This window comes from Nothoprocta perdicaria, unplaced genomic scaffold (genome assembly GCF_003342845.1).
Source record: "Nothoprocta perdicaria isolate Ctin4 unplaced genomic scaffold, notPer1 scaffold_65, whole genome shotgun sequence".
Taxonomy (NCBI): domain Eukaryota; kingdom Metazoa; phylum Chordata; class Aves; order Tinamiformes; family Tinamidae; genus Nothoprocta; species Nothoprocta perdicaria.
In genome coordinates this window covers 1061096-1078656 of record NW_020455921.1, presented here as the reverse complement: position 1 = coordinate 1078656, position 17561 = coordinate 1061096, and the positions used below count along the sequence as shown (strand labels likewise).

The following is a 17561-nucleotide window of genomic DNA, read 5'->3' as shown; positions in this document are numbered from 1 at the left end:
TTCCAACACCACATTCACAGTGACCTTCCTGTTTAATGAAAAGTTGGAAAGCAAAAAGAAACCATGCAATTAAAAAATGATATGCAAAACCACATAAACTTCCTAAAATTCAGCCAACAGAGAAAGGAAAGAAAGAAGAAGAAAAAAAAAAACAAAAAAAACCCCCACACACCCACAGGAGACATCTATGAAGAGACAGCTCAGCACAAACACCAAGAATAACTTTCAAATATGTTCTGGCCATTTACCTCTTTGAAATCTGTTGCACCATCCAAGCAGTTTTTCCAGGTTTCTGCAAGACTGGATAACACATACCAGTCACACATTAGTTTTGAAGCATTTTACGATGCTCTGGATGCAAAGTTTCAATTGGGGAAGGAACTATCTAGTTATAGGCAAAATTAAACAAACCTGTTGAACATTCTGTCAGCATGATCAAATTTTCCGTTCTGCAGACACAGCATGTGTTCTGGTGCTGGGGAGAAAGGAGAAGGTCAGTTTGCATCCAAGCCTGCCCACTCCTGAAGACGGAGGTCTGCTCCAAGGGCACGCAGCAAGCAGCTTACCGACTCGTACAAGGTAAAACAAAACATAACCCGGAGATGAATAGTGGCTCCCATACATGAATTTGGGGTCAGGCATTTCCCGATAGCGTGTCTAAAACAACAAAATAACAAAGATTAAATTTAGAGCTCCTGCTTCCCCTCAGTATTACACATACAGTCTTTTAAGAAAGACACAAATGAGAACTAGCTCCCTTCTTTTTGTTAGATAAGACACCTTAAAGATACCAATAAACCAGGCAGCTTTAATCAGATCACTAAGTCAATCAAGCAAAACTGTTGTTTCATCTTTCAGAAGATTTTTAAATTTTTATTATTATAAGCACAGGTAGTTGGGGCTGGAGGGAAGATGAGGAACACACACATACACCCCTGCACTGACTAGTGTCAGTAGTGGGAATATCAAGTCCCTTTTGGTCTTTTGCAAATTTATATTAAATGTATATGTAACTCCTTCAATTTTCCATGACTGCACTCAATCTGGAGATTTTTGGCTGTCTTAAGATCCTATACATTACCAAAAAAGTCATCATATTCAAAATAAAGTGCATATTGATTAAGTTAATAGTAGCAGGTTGGGAAAACAGTTATATTTTAGAAAGAAATCTTGATTTGCTGTTATTGAAAATGTATTATCTACCATTCCTGTCCTTGCTTTCCACAACCTTAAGAAGCTTTATGATTTTAAAGTATTTCAACTTTCTTTTCTAGCCAATAAAATGCAGCTAGCCTGACAATATTTTCCTCTTTCAATGCATCAGTGGAATGAGTTAAAATTTTTACTTACTTATCTCGTTTAATTCATATACCTTATACTTGATCATACACTTGAATTCGCTGGCCAAAGTGTTACACTTCCCCATAAAGTTTTAGACATCAGTAAATGAAAATAAGTGAAAAATAAGTGAACAATAAGCAAACATATACACAAAATCCAGCCTGTACATACCAACAATCTATCCAGTCTTTCCTTATTCAGGGCACCAACTGGTTTACTAAGGTCACGGAACGTTTCAGGCTTTGTCAGATCTGGAAAACAAAACAAAAGCAAAACTCCCACACAATCCCCACACACCAAAGAAGAATCAGACTCTAAGCACTGCTCCTACCAGCCAGGATTTTCTTCCTAGCTATAAAAGAATAAAACCCTATAAAGAATAAAACCTTATAAAAGGCTACTGGTGTCCTTCCTTCCTCACAGATTTACTGTTGAGGCTCCTGTCTCAGGGCTACCAGTTGACTACATTTGATGGCTGTTGCAGCTAACAGCTCCTAGCCAGTACGAACCCTGCCACCCGAGGCACAAGCAATTSGTATTAGCTGCTTTCATTAACTATTATGTCATATTATAGCTAAGTCCCATCAAACCCCCATGCTGGAGTGCTTGAGGGGGGCTGATGAGGCCCACGAGGCTCCACGACTCTCATTCTCCCTCTTTTTGAGGGGCATATCCCTGAAAGAACAAGCTTCCAACACAAACCATGCAGAGACTCTTTCCCATACAGCCTATGTGGGCACAAACACTGTCAGTTAAGCGTCTTTGTTTAGACTTGCTATATTAAGGAAAAAAAAAAAATGGAATCCTACACATCCATCTGGCTTGTTAAAAAAAAAAAAATCTACCTTATCGGTTCCTTTGGATTTATTAGAATTTATATCTTTTCTTTTAATTTTTCATCTTTTAATTTATGGGAACCACAGAACATCTCTGAATGTCCATACGATCGATTTGCAGAGCATGTAAATACATGTTAAATACCCTTTAAGTATTTCATTTTTCACACACGCATAATTAAAAAAATAAAAAGGAGGAAAAAAAGGACCTTATTTGCACTTTTAAGGATAATGCACAATGTAACCCGCCCCCCAGTTCACTAAGCCTAAGTGCACGTTGACGTAGGTGCATGCAGTAAACCCACCATTAACTTGTTCCAGGCTGCACACAATGCATTAATATGTCTTTTAATTAATGAATGTGGTTTTTGTACACACATACCTAGCACTGAACTGCTGTAGTCTGCTATGATCCAGGGAAAGACAGGATACTGGGAGAGATCGTTGCAGCTCCTGTCAGCCAGGTTGTTGAGATGAAGGAGATACTGGTAGTTGGAAATATGCCCCCGCTGCCATTGTAACATATAGCTTTCAGCAGTATGCTCTGTAACATGGTTTTCTAAAATAAAAATGAAACATTAGAAGTTTTGGGGTCCCCCTCAAATGACAGTGCAACTAATACTATAGTAAGAGTATAGTTGCTATGTTCTGTAAAATAATTAAGAACATTGTTGTTTAGATCAAAAAAGTAAAAAATAAATGGCAACTTTATACTTCCTGGTGCTATATTCTAGACAGTTCAGAATATCTATGTAATCATTGCATTCAACAACAAAATTGCCCAAAACATGTTGAAACTGAACATGAAATCAATGGATGGGAAAGAACCTGAACTATTAGGAAAAAATACACTTGCAGACCATGAAACAYGAACCTTTCTTGGTACATCTTAAGATTTTAAAGTTCTAGAAGCAATTCAGCTAMAAAGACAAGAAACCAGTTAAATGTATTTTCCTGTTGAATAGTCCTGTTGAATATCCCTGGACATCTGGTTGTGAAAGAGAGCCTGGCATAAAGGTAAATGAGAGTAAAACACACTGGAAGACAAAACTGGACCACTACACAAGGGAACAGTTATGCACAAGGATCTTCTATTTGAAGCATGAGGCTGGCAGGCAAGAAATGCAGAACTGCAACACTCTGTAATGAACTGCTGCACCAGGCAGATAAACCAGTGCAGCAGAAACTCACGTAAGCCTATTGACTGGAAGACATTTATTTGATGCTATTTGATGCCATGTTCCTCATCTCACTACAAGTAAATTTTACAAGTAAAAAAAAAAAAGTGTCAGCACCTTCCAAAGAAGAATTTTGTGCTGAAGTTATCACAACCACCTAGGGAGAAAGGCTTTATTCTTTCTTAGATTTTCTAATCATTAGCAAAATAAACTCTAGGACAGAATAAGACGCTGTTTTGGAACAGGATGCTGAGAAAAGAGACTTAACTCTTACATCCCCTTTGTGTATGTGCATATATATATATATATATATGTATATACACACATACACACACACACACACACACACATATTTTTAAACAGGAATTAATGACCTCTGAGAAGTACAACCGGATTCAAATCTGCAAAGGATGGATGCTTTACTTGAGTTAGTCATCTAGAAACTTTGTCTTTGAAAAAAGTAAAGGAAAACGTTCTCCCAAAATCCAAGTCTGAAATAGGGTAACAGCATACACATATTTTAGTATAGGAATAGATTTTGAAGTGATTTTTCATGTTCAAAAGAAAAAAATCTAAAAAATAGAAAGGATTCTCAGGGTAAGGGACAATTTTTGTGGCCCTAGTGCCAAGCAGGGTGAAGTAGGGAAAGCATCTACTAGTATTTAGTCGAGTTTGTTAGCACAAAACTAGAGTTCTGGTACAGTACCCAAAAGTTATAAAGCTCACTAACACTTTCCATATTGGCCATAAACAAGAGTTCCAGTGTTCCAGCTGTAACTGCATTATGAAGTGAAGGATAAAGGGGGTTTTGTTTGTTCTTTTCCCTCCTCTCCAGCATATGTACTTACCTTCTAAAACGTTCTGTTCATGGTCTGCAAGAGATGTAACATTTCTCAGCAACTGATGCATACAAAGTTTAATAGAAATGAGAACTGGACCATTTTGGAGAGGTGCTTTTCAAACATTGATAAGACTGGGGAAAGTTCAAACATTTGTGTGCACTAGAAAGCCATTTGCTACAGGTATTTTCTCAAAATGATTTTTACTTGTTAAATTAGAGTTAATTAGAAGGACTTTCCCTTCCCCAAACAAAAACCATAACCCAAGCCAGTCTTGGCTGGGTATTATTTCAGCAAAGCACCATTTAGCTTAGTGGATCTTGTTTATCCCTTGCCGTGAAGATGGAGACTATTCTCTTTAGCAAAGTACATCAAGTTGTGCAATCAAAAGAATCAACTTCACTTTAATACTATTATCTCAGCTCTCATGTTCAGCTCTTCAAATACCACAAGAATATACACAGCTTTGGAGTGCTCATTCTGAACTTGGCTTTCCTCTAACAAACACTGCTCTAACAGTGCAAACTTTAGCTGTTTATCTGGACATATGGACAGAACTGGAAAGATGGCAAAACATAGAAATTTTCCCATCACAAGGAGATCACATTAACAATCATCACGATGGTTATAATATAAAAATGCTGCAAACCTATATATGTTGCAATAAGGAAATAGAGCTCATCTCGGTCCTGGTAGTTGTAGAATTTCAGGTAGATGTCAGAACACAGATCATTTTCCGTGCAGAATACTTCAAGTCCCTTCACAATTAAAGGCAGAAAAAATGAACTGAAAACAATTACTGACAAGCTACAATACTCATATTTTTACAGAAYGTTCCAGCTAGTGGTACCTGGAACTTAAGATACCAAAACTGCGCAGCAGTTTTGCCCATATGCGCAGTCTAACATTTTGCTTTTCATCTCTATTCCTAACCCCAAAGGCACCCAATTTACAGCCAAAGGAGCAAAGAKATGTATAGTTGTCCACAGATCGGCTCCCCCTGAACTGATCAGAGGCAGATTATGTGTTTTATGCTCTGTATGAATGGAGAAATGCAGAGCGTCAAATGTCCATTTAGTTTGCGTTTTGAGACAAAGCTTCTGTTTGAGMCTGCAGTTTTAATACAAGCACAAAGCACAGAGCTCAAGGCCACTGCAGCACTGGCCCTAGCCCCCAGTCACTTAGAGCAGGACTGGTTGTTCTATGTCACTGTCAGTCTAAACTAGACATCAGGCTCCATCTGTGAACCAGTCCCATGAAAAAGTGCACCAGGAGAGGACAAGTCATTGCTTCCTAAAAAGAGGTGTTTGGATAAGTGGGATGGATTGCCCTCTGGGGGATACTCCCTTATTCCTCCATCTCTAATGACTGCTTATGAAAGACACTTTCCACCCCTGACACAGCTCACTCTCCTCATTTCTTCTTATTGACCACACAGGGAACTAAAGGGCTTCAAAGCCAGACTGGATCCTTGAGYGCTGTTCACTGTCTAATCCATAGTTCTCAGACAGAGCTAACTTTTACCTAAATTGACATGCCAGCTGATCAGCTTAAGAAAACACATATTCAGAAGGAAGTAACAARTGGAGCTTACCAGTGGCATTAAGCCATGTCTTCTTTTATAGATGCGACGCACATTTTGCAGTGTAATCTGTACTACAGGTTTCTGTGAGAAAATATAAAGATATTCCAAAAGGAAATATTGGTTTATATGCTCTTTTATATTAACTCTTTTCCTTCAACCTGTTTTTTTTCCCCTAGATTAACAATACCAGCAGTATGATAACAATATCCACCCATGTCATTTTATCAGCAAAAYAGCTATTTTAAACAGCTACTTTAAAAAACAAGAGATTATTTTGGTTCTTCCACAAATAACAAAGCAGTTCTCTCACACACACACAAAATCACAAATAGTGCATCACCACTTCAATCTTCTGGTAGTGACAATAATCATGCAAAAGAAGTCAAAAATAGAACATTAAAATAAGGAAGCCACGGAGCTTTTCAGCAAAGTATTCACCAATAGTGCCATCTTATGGCCAGAAATTGMATGGCACTGCTGATTTTTTCACATTCAGCAGTGATATGTTTTTAAACATGTTAGTGATCTGCTGAGATTTTTGTAGCCACTTCAGGAACAAAGCTTCAAAGCAGTAACAAGTCCATGAAATGCATTCATTTTTCCTCTAGAGGAAAGAAAAAATCATTTAATCAAGAATTAGAAATGACAGAATTAGAAATGACACAAACTAAATATATATATATTAAGCTCTTACTAGGCAGAAACTGCACTGTAGAGTAAGATTTTGAATTTAYCTTGAATGAAATGCTAAAAAGGTGTTCTACTCTGCATTTCTGGATTAATGGACAATTAGCAAAGACYTTTTGTGCTCTGCCAGCAAGAGGTCAACTTCAAATAATAAACACAGAACATCTCAGTATACTTACTCATGCTGAATATAGYAGAGCTGCCTAAATTAAAGGAAAACTAGAAGGTTTGATCATAATTGAAAGTTGAGCCTTTAGAGTTATGCTCCATGTGCATTTAAAAGAAATGATACAAAAAAAGAGAACTGTCTACCAGGAGAGCAGGGTGCACATATCCACACGAGTCTGTTTCCTGGACACTTACAGGATATCCATTAAGAGGCTGGAAGTACAAGTTTGCATCAGTGACACACACGTGCCCGGGATTAGTCACCAAGGGTGTCACCATTTCTGCCTTGCATTCCATATGCAGCGTTTCAGAAATGCTCTGAAATCTGTGAAGAAAGTGAAGAAAGGCAGTGAGTTTACCTCGGGATCTAACTCACAGAAAGCTACCTACCCTTTGAAACCCTTTACAAAGGGTTAACTTGGTACCTTGGTACCTTGTGTCCCAAGGACTGGGACCTTACTAGGGGAGGTTATTTTGGGCATGAAGAGTTATTTGTTCAGGCCTCTACTTTAACAGAGGCTCCAAAACCAGAAAGTTCCTCTCCACCATTGCCAGCACAGTAACTACACTGATTAAGCCCTTTTTTTGGCACGTACTAATGCCTCATTTACAACAAATTCATGGATAATCTTAACAGTTTGGATAAAGAAAAAAAAATATATATTAGGTTTATTTCTCAACACAGTTTCCCAATCTCTGTTCTAAGATGGATCAAAATTCTCTGAATCAGAGAGCTTACAGTGTCCTAAATACACCCTTGTTAAACACTGAAACAATAGACTAACTCAAGCTGAAACACATTTTTCAGTAGAAAATTGTTAGGAAGAAGTTACCTGTTTTTATCAAAGGAAGTTCTAGCCAAGCGTGACTGCAGTATAGCAGTTATCTAATGGGGGAGGAAAGAAGAAAAAACTTCATATGGTCCATGATCCAAATGCAAACATTTCATTCCTAACAGTGATACTGCAGTCTAATTTGTCAGGTACTTACCATGGCAGCTTGATCTCCCAGCTTTTCTAGACAAGAGGCCCTGTAGAGCTAAAGAAGAGCAGGCTTTAAGTGAAGTTCATAACAACTCAGAAGTCAACAGAAACTAGGGCGAATTTAGCATTCTTGGTGAGTGCTAAAAGAAAACACATGCTTTCTTGGCCTTTCTYGTTTGTTTGTTCATTACCATGTTATTATGTTATCTATATACACAGAAAACAACTGRTAGAAAAAGCTTAAGACTGCTATATGTAGTTAAAAGGGAACTAGATGCTGTATGCATTCTAAAAAGACACTTTAAAAAAAATCACCTTGAGAATGAGAAGTTACTCAAAATATTTGAGGAAATTTCCCCTTAAACATAAAAAGAGAAGCTGTGATAAAACATGTGGTGATACCAAATAGCACGTACCTGATGTAGAGTTTGTACAACATCTCCCAGTTTCCCAGCAACATCTAGCTGGAATAAGTATTCACTTTTACCCTAAAAATAAAAAATGTATGTTTACTATGAATAGGTCTAAAATAAAACTCAACTAACCCAAAATAAAAAAACACTATAAAACCTATTCAAAGTACATTTGTGAGAGACTGCAGAAGCCCGACCTCCTCAAGCGATAATTATTTCATCTTCCAGGAACAAGAACACAGTTTCCTTCAAATCATTAGTCCTAAGAACAGTGAAAAAAYGTCTACTTACTCTTACTGTTTTATAGGATCCAATAATGTTTCTTTCTTTAATGAGAAAAACCTAAAAGAACAGAAGATTGTCAAAGACTTTGGTCTTTACATATTAAGTACTGATAAAGGCTGCCCAGATAACGATACCATTTAAGCAAGCTAAAAAAATGGGCTGTATATCCTAGAGGAATTACACAGAAGACCAATAACCTTTTATAACAGCTAACACCCATTTAAAAAAAAATTAAAAAGGGTTTGATCTAGTTTAGCAGCTTACCTATTTAAACAGATCATTTCTCTCATTCTAATCATATAACCTTCAAGGATTAAAGACAATAGCTCTAACTGCATTTAACAGAATGTTCCTCTGTCTCTTCTTTCGTAGCTTATGCTTTTAAGGCTCTGCCACGTAATATTAATTCATCATGTAAATTATTTATGAGCCTTTTCAGGTGAACTCCTACCCTTTTTTCCACTATCAAAGATTCTACTTCCAGTCTCAAATCAGCCACTACCATCATATTTCTCCTTTCATTCAATAGCACATTTTTGAACGGCTTCTACTAATAAAGTCAAAAATAATTTGAACTTTCCAGCACCAACAGCTTCACATTAACGGTAGGTTTGTGACACCAAGTAATTTAACTTTGTTAAAGGAGGAAGGAGAAAAAAAAAAAAAAACAGGACACGACACAACTTCTCAGTTATATATTAAAGGAATTACTATATGCAGTCTTTACCTGATTACATACAACAGAAATCCCTCCAGATGTATCCCTGAAAGGTAAATAAGATAGCTGAAGACATGGGGATTTGGGCTATAGAGAGAGTCAAACATAAATAGACAGTAACTCAAATTCACCTACCATGTGAAAGGGTTATTTGTTTCATTGTCTTCTGGGGCTTTTATACTAATGCAGTCTCTCAGGGGTATCTGTTGCAAGTTATAGAAATATAAACTGTTTTTAAAAAGCTTTTTAAAAGCAATCCGAAGCTTCCAAAAAGTTGTACGATGGCACTGCTTACCTTGATAATGGGTTGGATGATTTCATCAGGTTCAAAAATAATTGATTTTGAGCAGATCTTTAGAGAACCTCTGATTTTTCTAAAAGGAACAAAAAGCAGTTGCTCATGTTTCAATAATAGGTGAGGCTAGAATGACTCCTGTGAATGAGTGTAGGTAAGAGCTTCATACCTTTCACCTCTGCAGCCTTTATTTATGATATGATTAGCTGTGTGATGCTCAAAGTAATATTCTTCCAGGTTAAGATGAAGCAGTGAAAACCTACAAAACAATAAATAAATAGTTTATTCAAGAGGAAAACAACTCAGAACAGGTATGGTATAGCACCGTATGTTTGGAAGTCTTCAGCAATTCGGCCCTCTTCCCCTCCTTCGTATGAATTCAATTAAACTCACTTTCTAAAAAGGACATACTTCTATGGAGTGTGTGTACACATGAAGATAGATGACCTCCCAGCATATGCAAGGGGAGGTATAAGTGTTGTATACATCTTGGGTGAGAACAATCCTGATGCAGAATTAAAAAAATTATTAGTGTAACCTGACCAGTTTGACCCAGTGAAGACACACAATGACATGAMAGGAGGGCAGGAATGAGTAGCTTGGAATGAACAAGATTAGATCTTTCTGAAGCATAAACAGGTTATATTGGCTTAAAATGGCAAGAAAAAAGAAAAAAAAACCCCACAGTCATGGTTTTTACTCTAAGCTGAAAGTTTACTTTTTACTCTAAGGAGGCAGCACCTTCCTCTCCAGTYATCCAGCCCCATGTTAAATCACTTCCATCACAGACACACCAATTTCCCAGCAACACAGGCCTGATTTGCAGAAGTACTTTGCTTTTCCTCACACCTGCACTTGGAGCCCACATTCTGCATCACGTCAGCGAGGGGCTTTACGTGAAACGCACAGGACGACAGCCACGGACGAGGACCATGCACCCCCTGGCCCTATTGAAGTGGCACACCGTGAACACGTCAACATGAACTACACACTTAACTGCCTACTCTTTAAGGAGGCCTATTTCACAGAAAATATAACAGTATTACTGGAAAAAAATATATKTTCCAGTAAGTTTTGTTGTGYGTTACAGCAAACCATTCTGCTTAGTGTAACCACCAGTGGGACTGGGTGCACGTGCTCAAAGCTCCTCCTCTCCAGAGACTGCTTCCAAGACGGCCCCGATGCTGCTTCCTCAGAAAGGTCAGTGCACTCTCTTTGCCTCTCCTGTTTTGAAATCATTTATTTCATCCCTTGAGAAAAGCTAATGTCACGGTGTTAAAACATAAAGGTTACAACAGAATATGCCATTCAAAAATATTTTTTAAAGAAAATGCAATACAAAGCTCCAAAAGTCACTTTAGCCTCTATCCCAACTCCTGCTAACATACAGCTCTCTATCTGTGGCTTCCAAGTTAGTTTTAGGGGTTTTGCCTTCMAATCTTTCTCAAGGGACATAGTACCACTCGCCTCCTGTTTCTCATTGATGTCTATCCTTCCAGTGACCRAAGAAACTCTTTGCTTGCTGCAATCTATGAAACCACAACACATCCATCAGATATGAAGCAGACTTACAAGTTTTAGTGATTTTAATGCCTTTGAAGCAGTTCATTCTTCTCATACTTATTTCCATCACTTTCAGGAAGCTGAAATAGAAAGTCTAGCTCTGCATTTTGAGAAAAAAGCTCCCTGAGAAACACTCTATACTAAACATGCAGAGAAGACTGAGAATCAGYAGCACGTCCCACAGTTACCATTCGACCTCAGTTTTCAGCAGGCCACCCATCTGAAATCATCCAGGACAAATTTAAAATTTCTGAAATTTGGCATCTTGCGGACGCAGCACTAGCGAGCACTGTCATATCTGGATTTAAAGCTCTTCAGTAAGGCCCCATCAGCCACCAGTAACATCCACCACAACTTGGTCACTTTGTGATCTCATATCTTGCCGTCTTGAAAATGGGTTGGATTTCTTGCTGCTTTTGCAGCATTTTCCCCTTGTTTTCATATCTTCCCCCATCACCCCTCAAACCTTCCAGTTGATATCACAGTGTCTTCCAGGCATTTGTGCGTTTGCTTCTGCTCTCCCTGAAGTCTGTTTATTACAATTGCATTTTTTTCTGGTATTTTCAGGCTTCTAAGAGTCATGTCTCTAACCTGACAKCTTTCTTAAGCCCTTTTTTATCTACATAAAGCTTACCTGAAGGATTTTGCCACAAAAATTATACCTCTCAAAGTTTCCACTTATCTTGGATACGCAGCATTTTCAAACCAAGAAAATTTCACTAAACACTTCCACATCAGGACAAAAGAATATATTATTAAAGATATCACATGCAAAGAAAAATATTGTTATTCCTCCTGCTAGAGTCCAGCTACTTGCATACACAGGTCAAACCTGTGTTTTATTCTTTCACAGCCATTAGCAGTGTGTCTGAACTCCCTTGAGCTTTCAGCATTTCTCTTTCAATTGCTCCCAGCAATTCCATTCCCTTTTTAAATTAGCAGCACAGASTAGTAACTAAACAAAGCTGATGGGTCTAATGCAAACACTTAACCTTTTCTTAAACACCAGATGCTGCTCTCAAGCCCTGTATTCTTACAGTACCATAATAAGATGAATAATAGAAATTATTTTGTTTCAGGCAGATAGAATCAAGTTTGATTTATTTTTCTGAGCATCAAGTAGTTGCTCATTTTAATCATTTGCAAAATGCATAACCTAAGTGATGCTTGACAGTTCCCAAGTATAAATCATTTAGTTAGCATTTATTAACAATACCACTGTCTTCCTCTAACTCTCCTGGAAAACCCATGGAAACCAACTGAAATCTGTTGACACAGATCAAAATTGAGCAGTAAAACCTTAGTGCCTTGTAGGATGTGTTTGTGCTAGCTTCCTAATAGCCAAGACACATTTTACATGATTATGTTCATAAAATTTGTAGTCCCTGTGCTATTTAATTGCCCACAACATACTGATGAAGTTAGCGAGATGCAATCACCTATTCAGGGATCACTTATGTGGTATATTGAACTGGACTATTTCATAAGTCAGAATTATATTTTGTATACTCTTCAGAAGACGACAAAGATGTGAATAAATGAGACAAGATTTTCAAAGAAAGCTCAAATCCCATGAAAGCCTCTGTTAGGGGTCAGAGCTTCAAAGATGTTCAATGCCCTACATTTCAGCTTTTTAACAGGCTGCATCCTAAAAATCTCGCCAGTAACAAAGTTTTCAGGAAACTTTTCCAAAAGGGATTTACTTAATATAGTTGATCATTTGAAGAGCTGAACTTAAAAGAAGCTCCAGTAACTTCCCCTATCCAACCTAGCCTATCAACTTTCAAGGCCTCAGCAACTACTAGTTATCACAGTTGTGAAGACCAGCGACTTCCACTTGAAGACCCTATCAAATTAGCACATACACAGAAATAAAAGCTTCAGTTTAGGGTAGTTTTCCATGGGTGCAGTTATGTGAATCCATTCATGGATGGATCCAGCAAGTACCAGAGATTGGTTCCTGGCTGGGCCAGAAGCCACGTGCCCATCCTGGCCAGAAGCAAGACCTACTCCTCAGATGCTAGGGAAATACAGAAGTTGCAGTTCTGCTCTCTAGGATAACCAGGAATCAGGGAAAATTTTGAAGTTGAGAGCTGCTGAARGGCATTTCAACTGCTCTGGCTCAGGTTTAATGAAAATCTCTCATTTTGAGAGTCCGAAAAATCAAGTGTGGAGCAGAGGAAAAGGCAGGGGAAACGTGCTATTACAGAGCATGGACATGTTAGGGGAGGTAATCCCTTCTGTAAGAAGAACTTGCATAGCTGGGGCAAAGAAAACCAGACAACTTTAAAGCACACAAAGACTTTTTCAGTTCTGCAATTGAAATAAGATATTTCCAAGTCAAAAATAAATCAAGTGTTTGCTCAGAAACCAGCCACAGTTTTATCAGTTTATCTAAGGGCCTGGGACAGGGGAAAAGGCAGTGGATAATAACATAGCTTWATATTGTGCTATTTTTTCCCCACAGAAAACCTTGTGGAAGGCTCTAGCATCTGTTGTGCTAGAGCATCTACAGTTCTCACATGCATTAATTGGCATTAAAAACCACATAGAACCTKTGGAGTGAGGAGCTAGCTTTTTAATAATATATGAGAGATCTATTTGAGATGAAGAGACAAGTACCTCTTCAGTACATGGGAGAGGTAAATTAAGTCTTGTTAATATAATTTTGTTTGAAAACTTATTTTACAAATACTTATTTTTGTATTTTCCCCMAAAAGAAGAATGTATTGATTAATAAAACGTGAAAAAGTGACATGAAAGTGATGTTAAAGGTATTCTCATGCAAAGGGAGTCAGCAGAGAGGAGCAGTTGGGGGGGGAAGAAAAGGGGGAGACCTTGCCAAGAAAAACAGAAGTTAATCAGYAGGAGCAGAAAGAAGTGGATACCACAAGAGTGTTGCAAGTGAACAAAGCAGTGGAGAACTCTGGCTGCTCCTTCTAGCTTTTGTCTGAAAAACAAAGATGTTAGTGTTTCATTTTTGCCTTTTGGAAGCAAGCTCTTGTGTAACCGCCACTCAGGGAGCACGAGCCAAGAACACACCCAGGACACACAAGAAAACCAGGCGAGATTTTAAGTACCAAGGAAAGCTTACCTTAAGTACCTTCAAAGCTTAACCTCGTATGATGTCACCAGCTGCGTACGCGGTTTGGGAACCCAAATAGCACCCAAATTTTCCCAGCGTTGCTCAAAGCAGAGAAGCCAAACGCTGCATTCTTATTTTACAAAGTACACACTGAGGCTTAGAAACCAAATGTCCTCTGAACAGGAGTTTCAGGCTTAGTCTGCTTCAGAATGCTATTTTGTGCTTAACGTGCACATCCTGCTATACCTGGATTAGCAAAGACCTTGACTAAGATCCAGGAATATAAAGAGGGAGCAGGGGAAGTTAAATTAAAATGTAAAAAAGTCAAACTACTCTATCAATCCATCTRTAATAGACAGAGAATACTGTAATTCTGAAACCTTCTCTAGCTTACCTCCTTCCCTTCATTAGGGGCACGGTAGCTCTATTTACAGACTCCAACATAACCGCTTTAAGCTTCACTTCTGCCAACAGTGCTACCAAATCCCACAGAACTCAACAGCTTGCAGCACCGCACGCTTAGACAACAAACACAGGCTTATTTTTTCCTGTACACTCTAGCCCGGTTCTAAAAAAGAAAAACACAGCATGAAAATACGCAGCTAACACCTAATCTGGCGTAAACACAAGCTGCTCTGGAACAGCAGGCCTCTCTTCATCTCCTTTGCGACTCTTCAGGCCATCGGGAAGGCCCAAGCTGGAAAACTACCGGGGCAAGATGGTTTGAAGCCAGACCAAGGGCTGAGCCTTGCACCTCACGAAGGTGCAAGCCCCTGACCTGAAACGCGGGAGCACCTTGCCCGGGACAAGCGAGCAGGGCAGCAGCCCACGGCTACATGAGATTAACACTAAACCTCACCTTTACCAGGAGCAAAGTAAGTAAACTTGCTGCTCCTGACAGCTGTAGGAGTCAGCTGTTTGAATAAGAGCTTTTACTAGAGAAGTTTTTCCCCAAGAGGATAAGGCGACAGCTTCTAAAAACAAACAGGCAATCTAAGTGAATCAGCAGCACACCGAAATCCCCGTACCTGCAGGACCCACACGCTGCCAACGCTGTGCCTGGAGGGAGGGATGTTAACAGCAAAACACGTGAATTCCTCCAACAGGAAGCACCAAAAACTATTTATAAATAAACTTCTGTATCAGCTACGAGCCTTGCCCACAATTTCCCGCAGAACAGAGAGTTCTAAAGAGAGCAACAGGCTTACCCCCCAAAAAAGAGTAATGGTTTTGTAATTAAAATTATTTTTAAAACAAACTCCYTTTCACTGATGTTAGATACTTTAAGCATTAAATTCGTAAGCATCATATTAATTAAAGAAGGGAAACCTCATCTTTCTGTAYACTGAGCACCTGGAAAAAATGGAAGTCTACCAGTACATGTAAATGTAAARTGAAGATTCCCTCCAGGTTTATCCCCGGGCAATAAGGAGCTGGATTTGTTTAATGRAATGTAAAGTAAACTTTAGTCTTCAAAAAATACAGAAAACCATTTAGTATTTTCCTGTTTTCTTCTGGAAAACTATATGTAAGCTGAAACCTTTATATAATCAGATATTAAGGTGGTCCACCAAACTAGTCCAGAGGAAACCATTTTTCTTCAGGTAACTTGCAACTGATTTCATCTTTCTCACCACCTCTACACCAGCTATAAGACTTTTTATCCACTAATTTTCACAGTGGATTTGCCTTTTCCTTCTTTTCTTTCCTTCTTTTCTTCCTTCTTCTGAACCAATTTCAATCTTTTACATCTTAATTGTTTATCCACTGCTTTATCCAAAAAATGACAATACAGAAACAATGAAACTCCACTGCCATAAATTAACAAGAAGTCTTGGACATCACCTGGTAAAACATTTAAGCAGGATCTGATGTCTCTCTAACACCCAGCAAAAAGGCTAGAAGACAAACTCTCAGTGGCTATCCCTTCGATTACAATTTTAAAATGGAAGTTTTCTGTGTTTTTTTAACAAAGGACTATAAGGAAAACAGAAGCCAGAAAACCAACCAAAAAAAAAAAAAAAAAACTTTCAATTACTTCAGAAAAATATTTCAAGATATCCTGATTTAGAGAACACCAGAACAGAGGAAAAGATTCAACGTATGGTACAAAATACATATAATTTTATTTAAAACAAGCATTGCTAAGCAAGTGAAAGCAATAGAGAAGTGTGTTTGCTGATTCCTACATGGGAAAAATCACAAGCACAAAAAAAAAAAAAAAAAGTCTTATCTTGATGTGCTCAAATTACAAACCCTAATAAGACAAAAGACCTAAACGTCCTGCAAATATAACCAAGGAAAACTATTTCTCATTAGAGTCTTTCAACAGTTACAAATCCGAAGTGCTGACAAACATTGGTTTAAGTCAGTTTGGTTTTGGGGGCTTTTTGGAAAGGATTCAAAGCCCATTTTGCGCTGGGACAAATCTGACCGGGTTTGGACTTTTCCTAGGCGTCTCACCAAGAGACATGGAATCTTGATGACAATTGGTATAGCCGGTCCTGTGTATTTTCCAGGGATGAAGGCATTTTAGCTCCAACTGAACAATTCTCCATCTCTGCCTCCCGCGGGGGAGTTTGCTGGCTTTCCTCCCTACGTAGCCCAGCTCACGGCCGCCCCTGGAAGCAACACGGTTCCCAAGGAAAGGGCCGGGGGTGCACCTCACACCAACCTCAGCAGCGGCGAGGCCGCAGGCCGTGAGTCAGGGCTCCCGTCATGTGCTCTGCTCCCTGCAACAACCCAAACATCGCGGCGTGGCCAGCGCCRGGGCCCGCACGGACAGGGCCCTGCCTGCCGCAACGGGGACTCCTGGGAGCCCCGCTTCCCACTGGGACACATTCCCTGACAGCCCCGCGAGGTCGGGAGCCTCTCCCGTGGCTCCCGCCTTGCGAGGCTCCCTCCCAGGCAGCACCAAAACTGCGGGAGGTTTCGAAACTTGGCGCAAATTAGACACGGGCAAGCCACAAAAAAATAAATACACAATAAGAAAATAAACAAAAACATGCTGTAAAGCTCGGAAGGAGGAGATTAAATGCAGGATATGCAGCAAGCACGTGTGGCGTTTTTCTTCTACACTCTCATACTAACATGAACAGAAAAGAAATGGAGATTACAGCCGGTCAGATTACAGAGGGACGGGAGTAATTGCATTTAACACGTCAAGGAGCTGCCAAAGAGCCCATAGAGCTGCCAATAAGCTGATTATACTGTTCAGAAATACAGAAATAAGAAAAAATATAAAGAAAAAAAAAAAAAAAAGGAAAACTACGATACATGTTGAAGCAAGGCGGTAACGTCACAGCCCTGAGAGGAGCCGCTGACAGGACTGTGGAGATAAACCCAAACCCCTGCGTGTCCCACTGCCACATATCGTGTCCCCAGGGCTCTTCCAGCGCCGTCCCGGCGGCAGCGCAGGCGACTCCATTGAGCACAGCCCGAGCAACAACCGCGGCGGCGGCGGCGGGAGAGCGGCCGCGCGGCGCCGGCCTCACCTCTCCCTGGAGCAGCGCTCGCGCTCCAGCCGCCGCTCGCGCACGAAGGCCATGGGGCCGCCGCAGGCCGCGCCGCGCCAAGGCGGCCGCT

The 17561-nt window shown here is 39.6% G+C and overlaps 1 protein-coding gene across 4 annotated transcripts in view; it reads right to left on the bottom strand.

Annotated features, from left to right (window-relative positions):
* Window positions 1–17561, bottom strand: part of NSMAF (neutral sphingomyelinase activation associated factor) — a 31860-nt gene that overhangs the window by 14106 nt on the left and 193 nt on the right. Inside the window, exons 1-17 of one of the 4 annotated variants that reach the window (XM_026050084.1) lie at window positions 17471–17524; window positions 9498–9587; window positions 9329–9407; window positions 9169–9236; window positions 9043–9079; window positions 8322–8372; window positions 8034–8105; window positions 7625–7672; window positions 7468–7520; window positions 6830–6959; window positions 5789–5860; window positions 4844–4952; window positions 2560–2736; window positions 1513–1592; window positions 567–657; window positions 412–475; window positions 249–300 (exon numbers count right to left, since the gene is read on the bottom strand). In XM_026050084.1, coding sequence (XP_025905869.1) covers window positions 249–300; window positions 412–475; window positions 567–657; window positions 1513–1592; window positions 2560–2736; window positions 4844–4952; window positions 5789–5860; window positions 6830–6959; window positions 7468–7520; window positions 7625–7672; window positions 8034–8105; window positions 8322–8372; window positions 9043–9079; window positions 9169–9236; window positions 9329–9407; window positions 9498–9587; window positions 17471–17523 — 1326 coding nt within the window. In that variant the 5' untranslated portion in view covers window position 17524. Of the gene's footprint in view, window positions 1–248; window positions 301–411; window positions 476–566; window positions 658–1512; window positions 1593–2559; window positions 2737–4843; window positions 4953–5788; window positions 5861–6829; window positions 6960–7467; window positions 7521–7624; window positions 7673–8033; window positions 8106–8321; window positions 8373–9042; window positions 9080–9168; window positions 9237–9328; window positions 9408–9497; window positions 9588–17066; window positions 17216–17252; window positions 17263–17470; window positions 17525–17561 lie in introns of those variants that run through there. The other 3 variants (XM_026050087.1, XM_026050086.1, XM_026050085.1) reach the window with 3 other exon arrangements.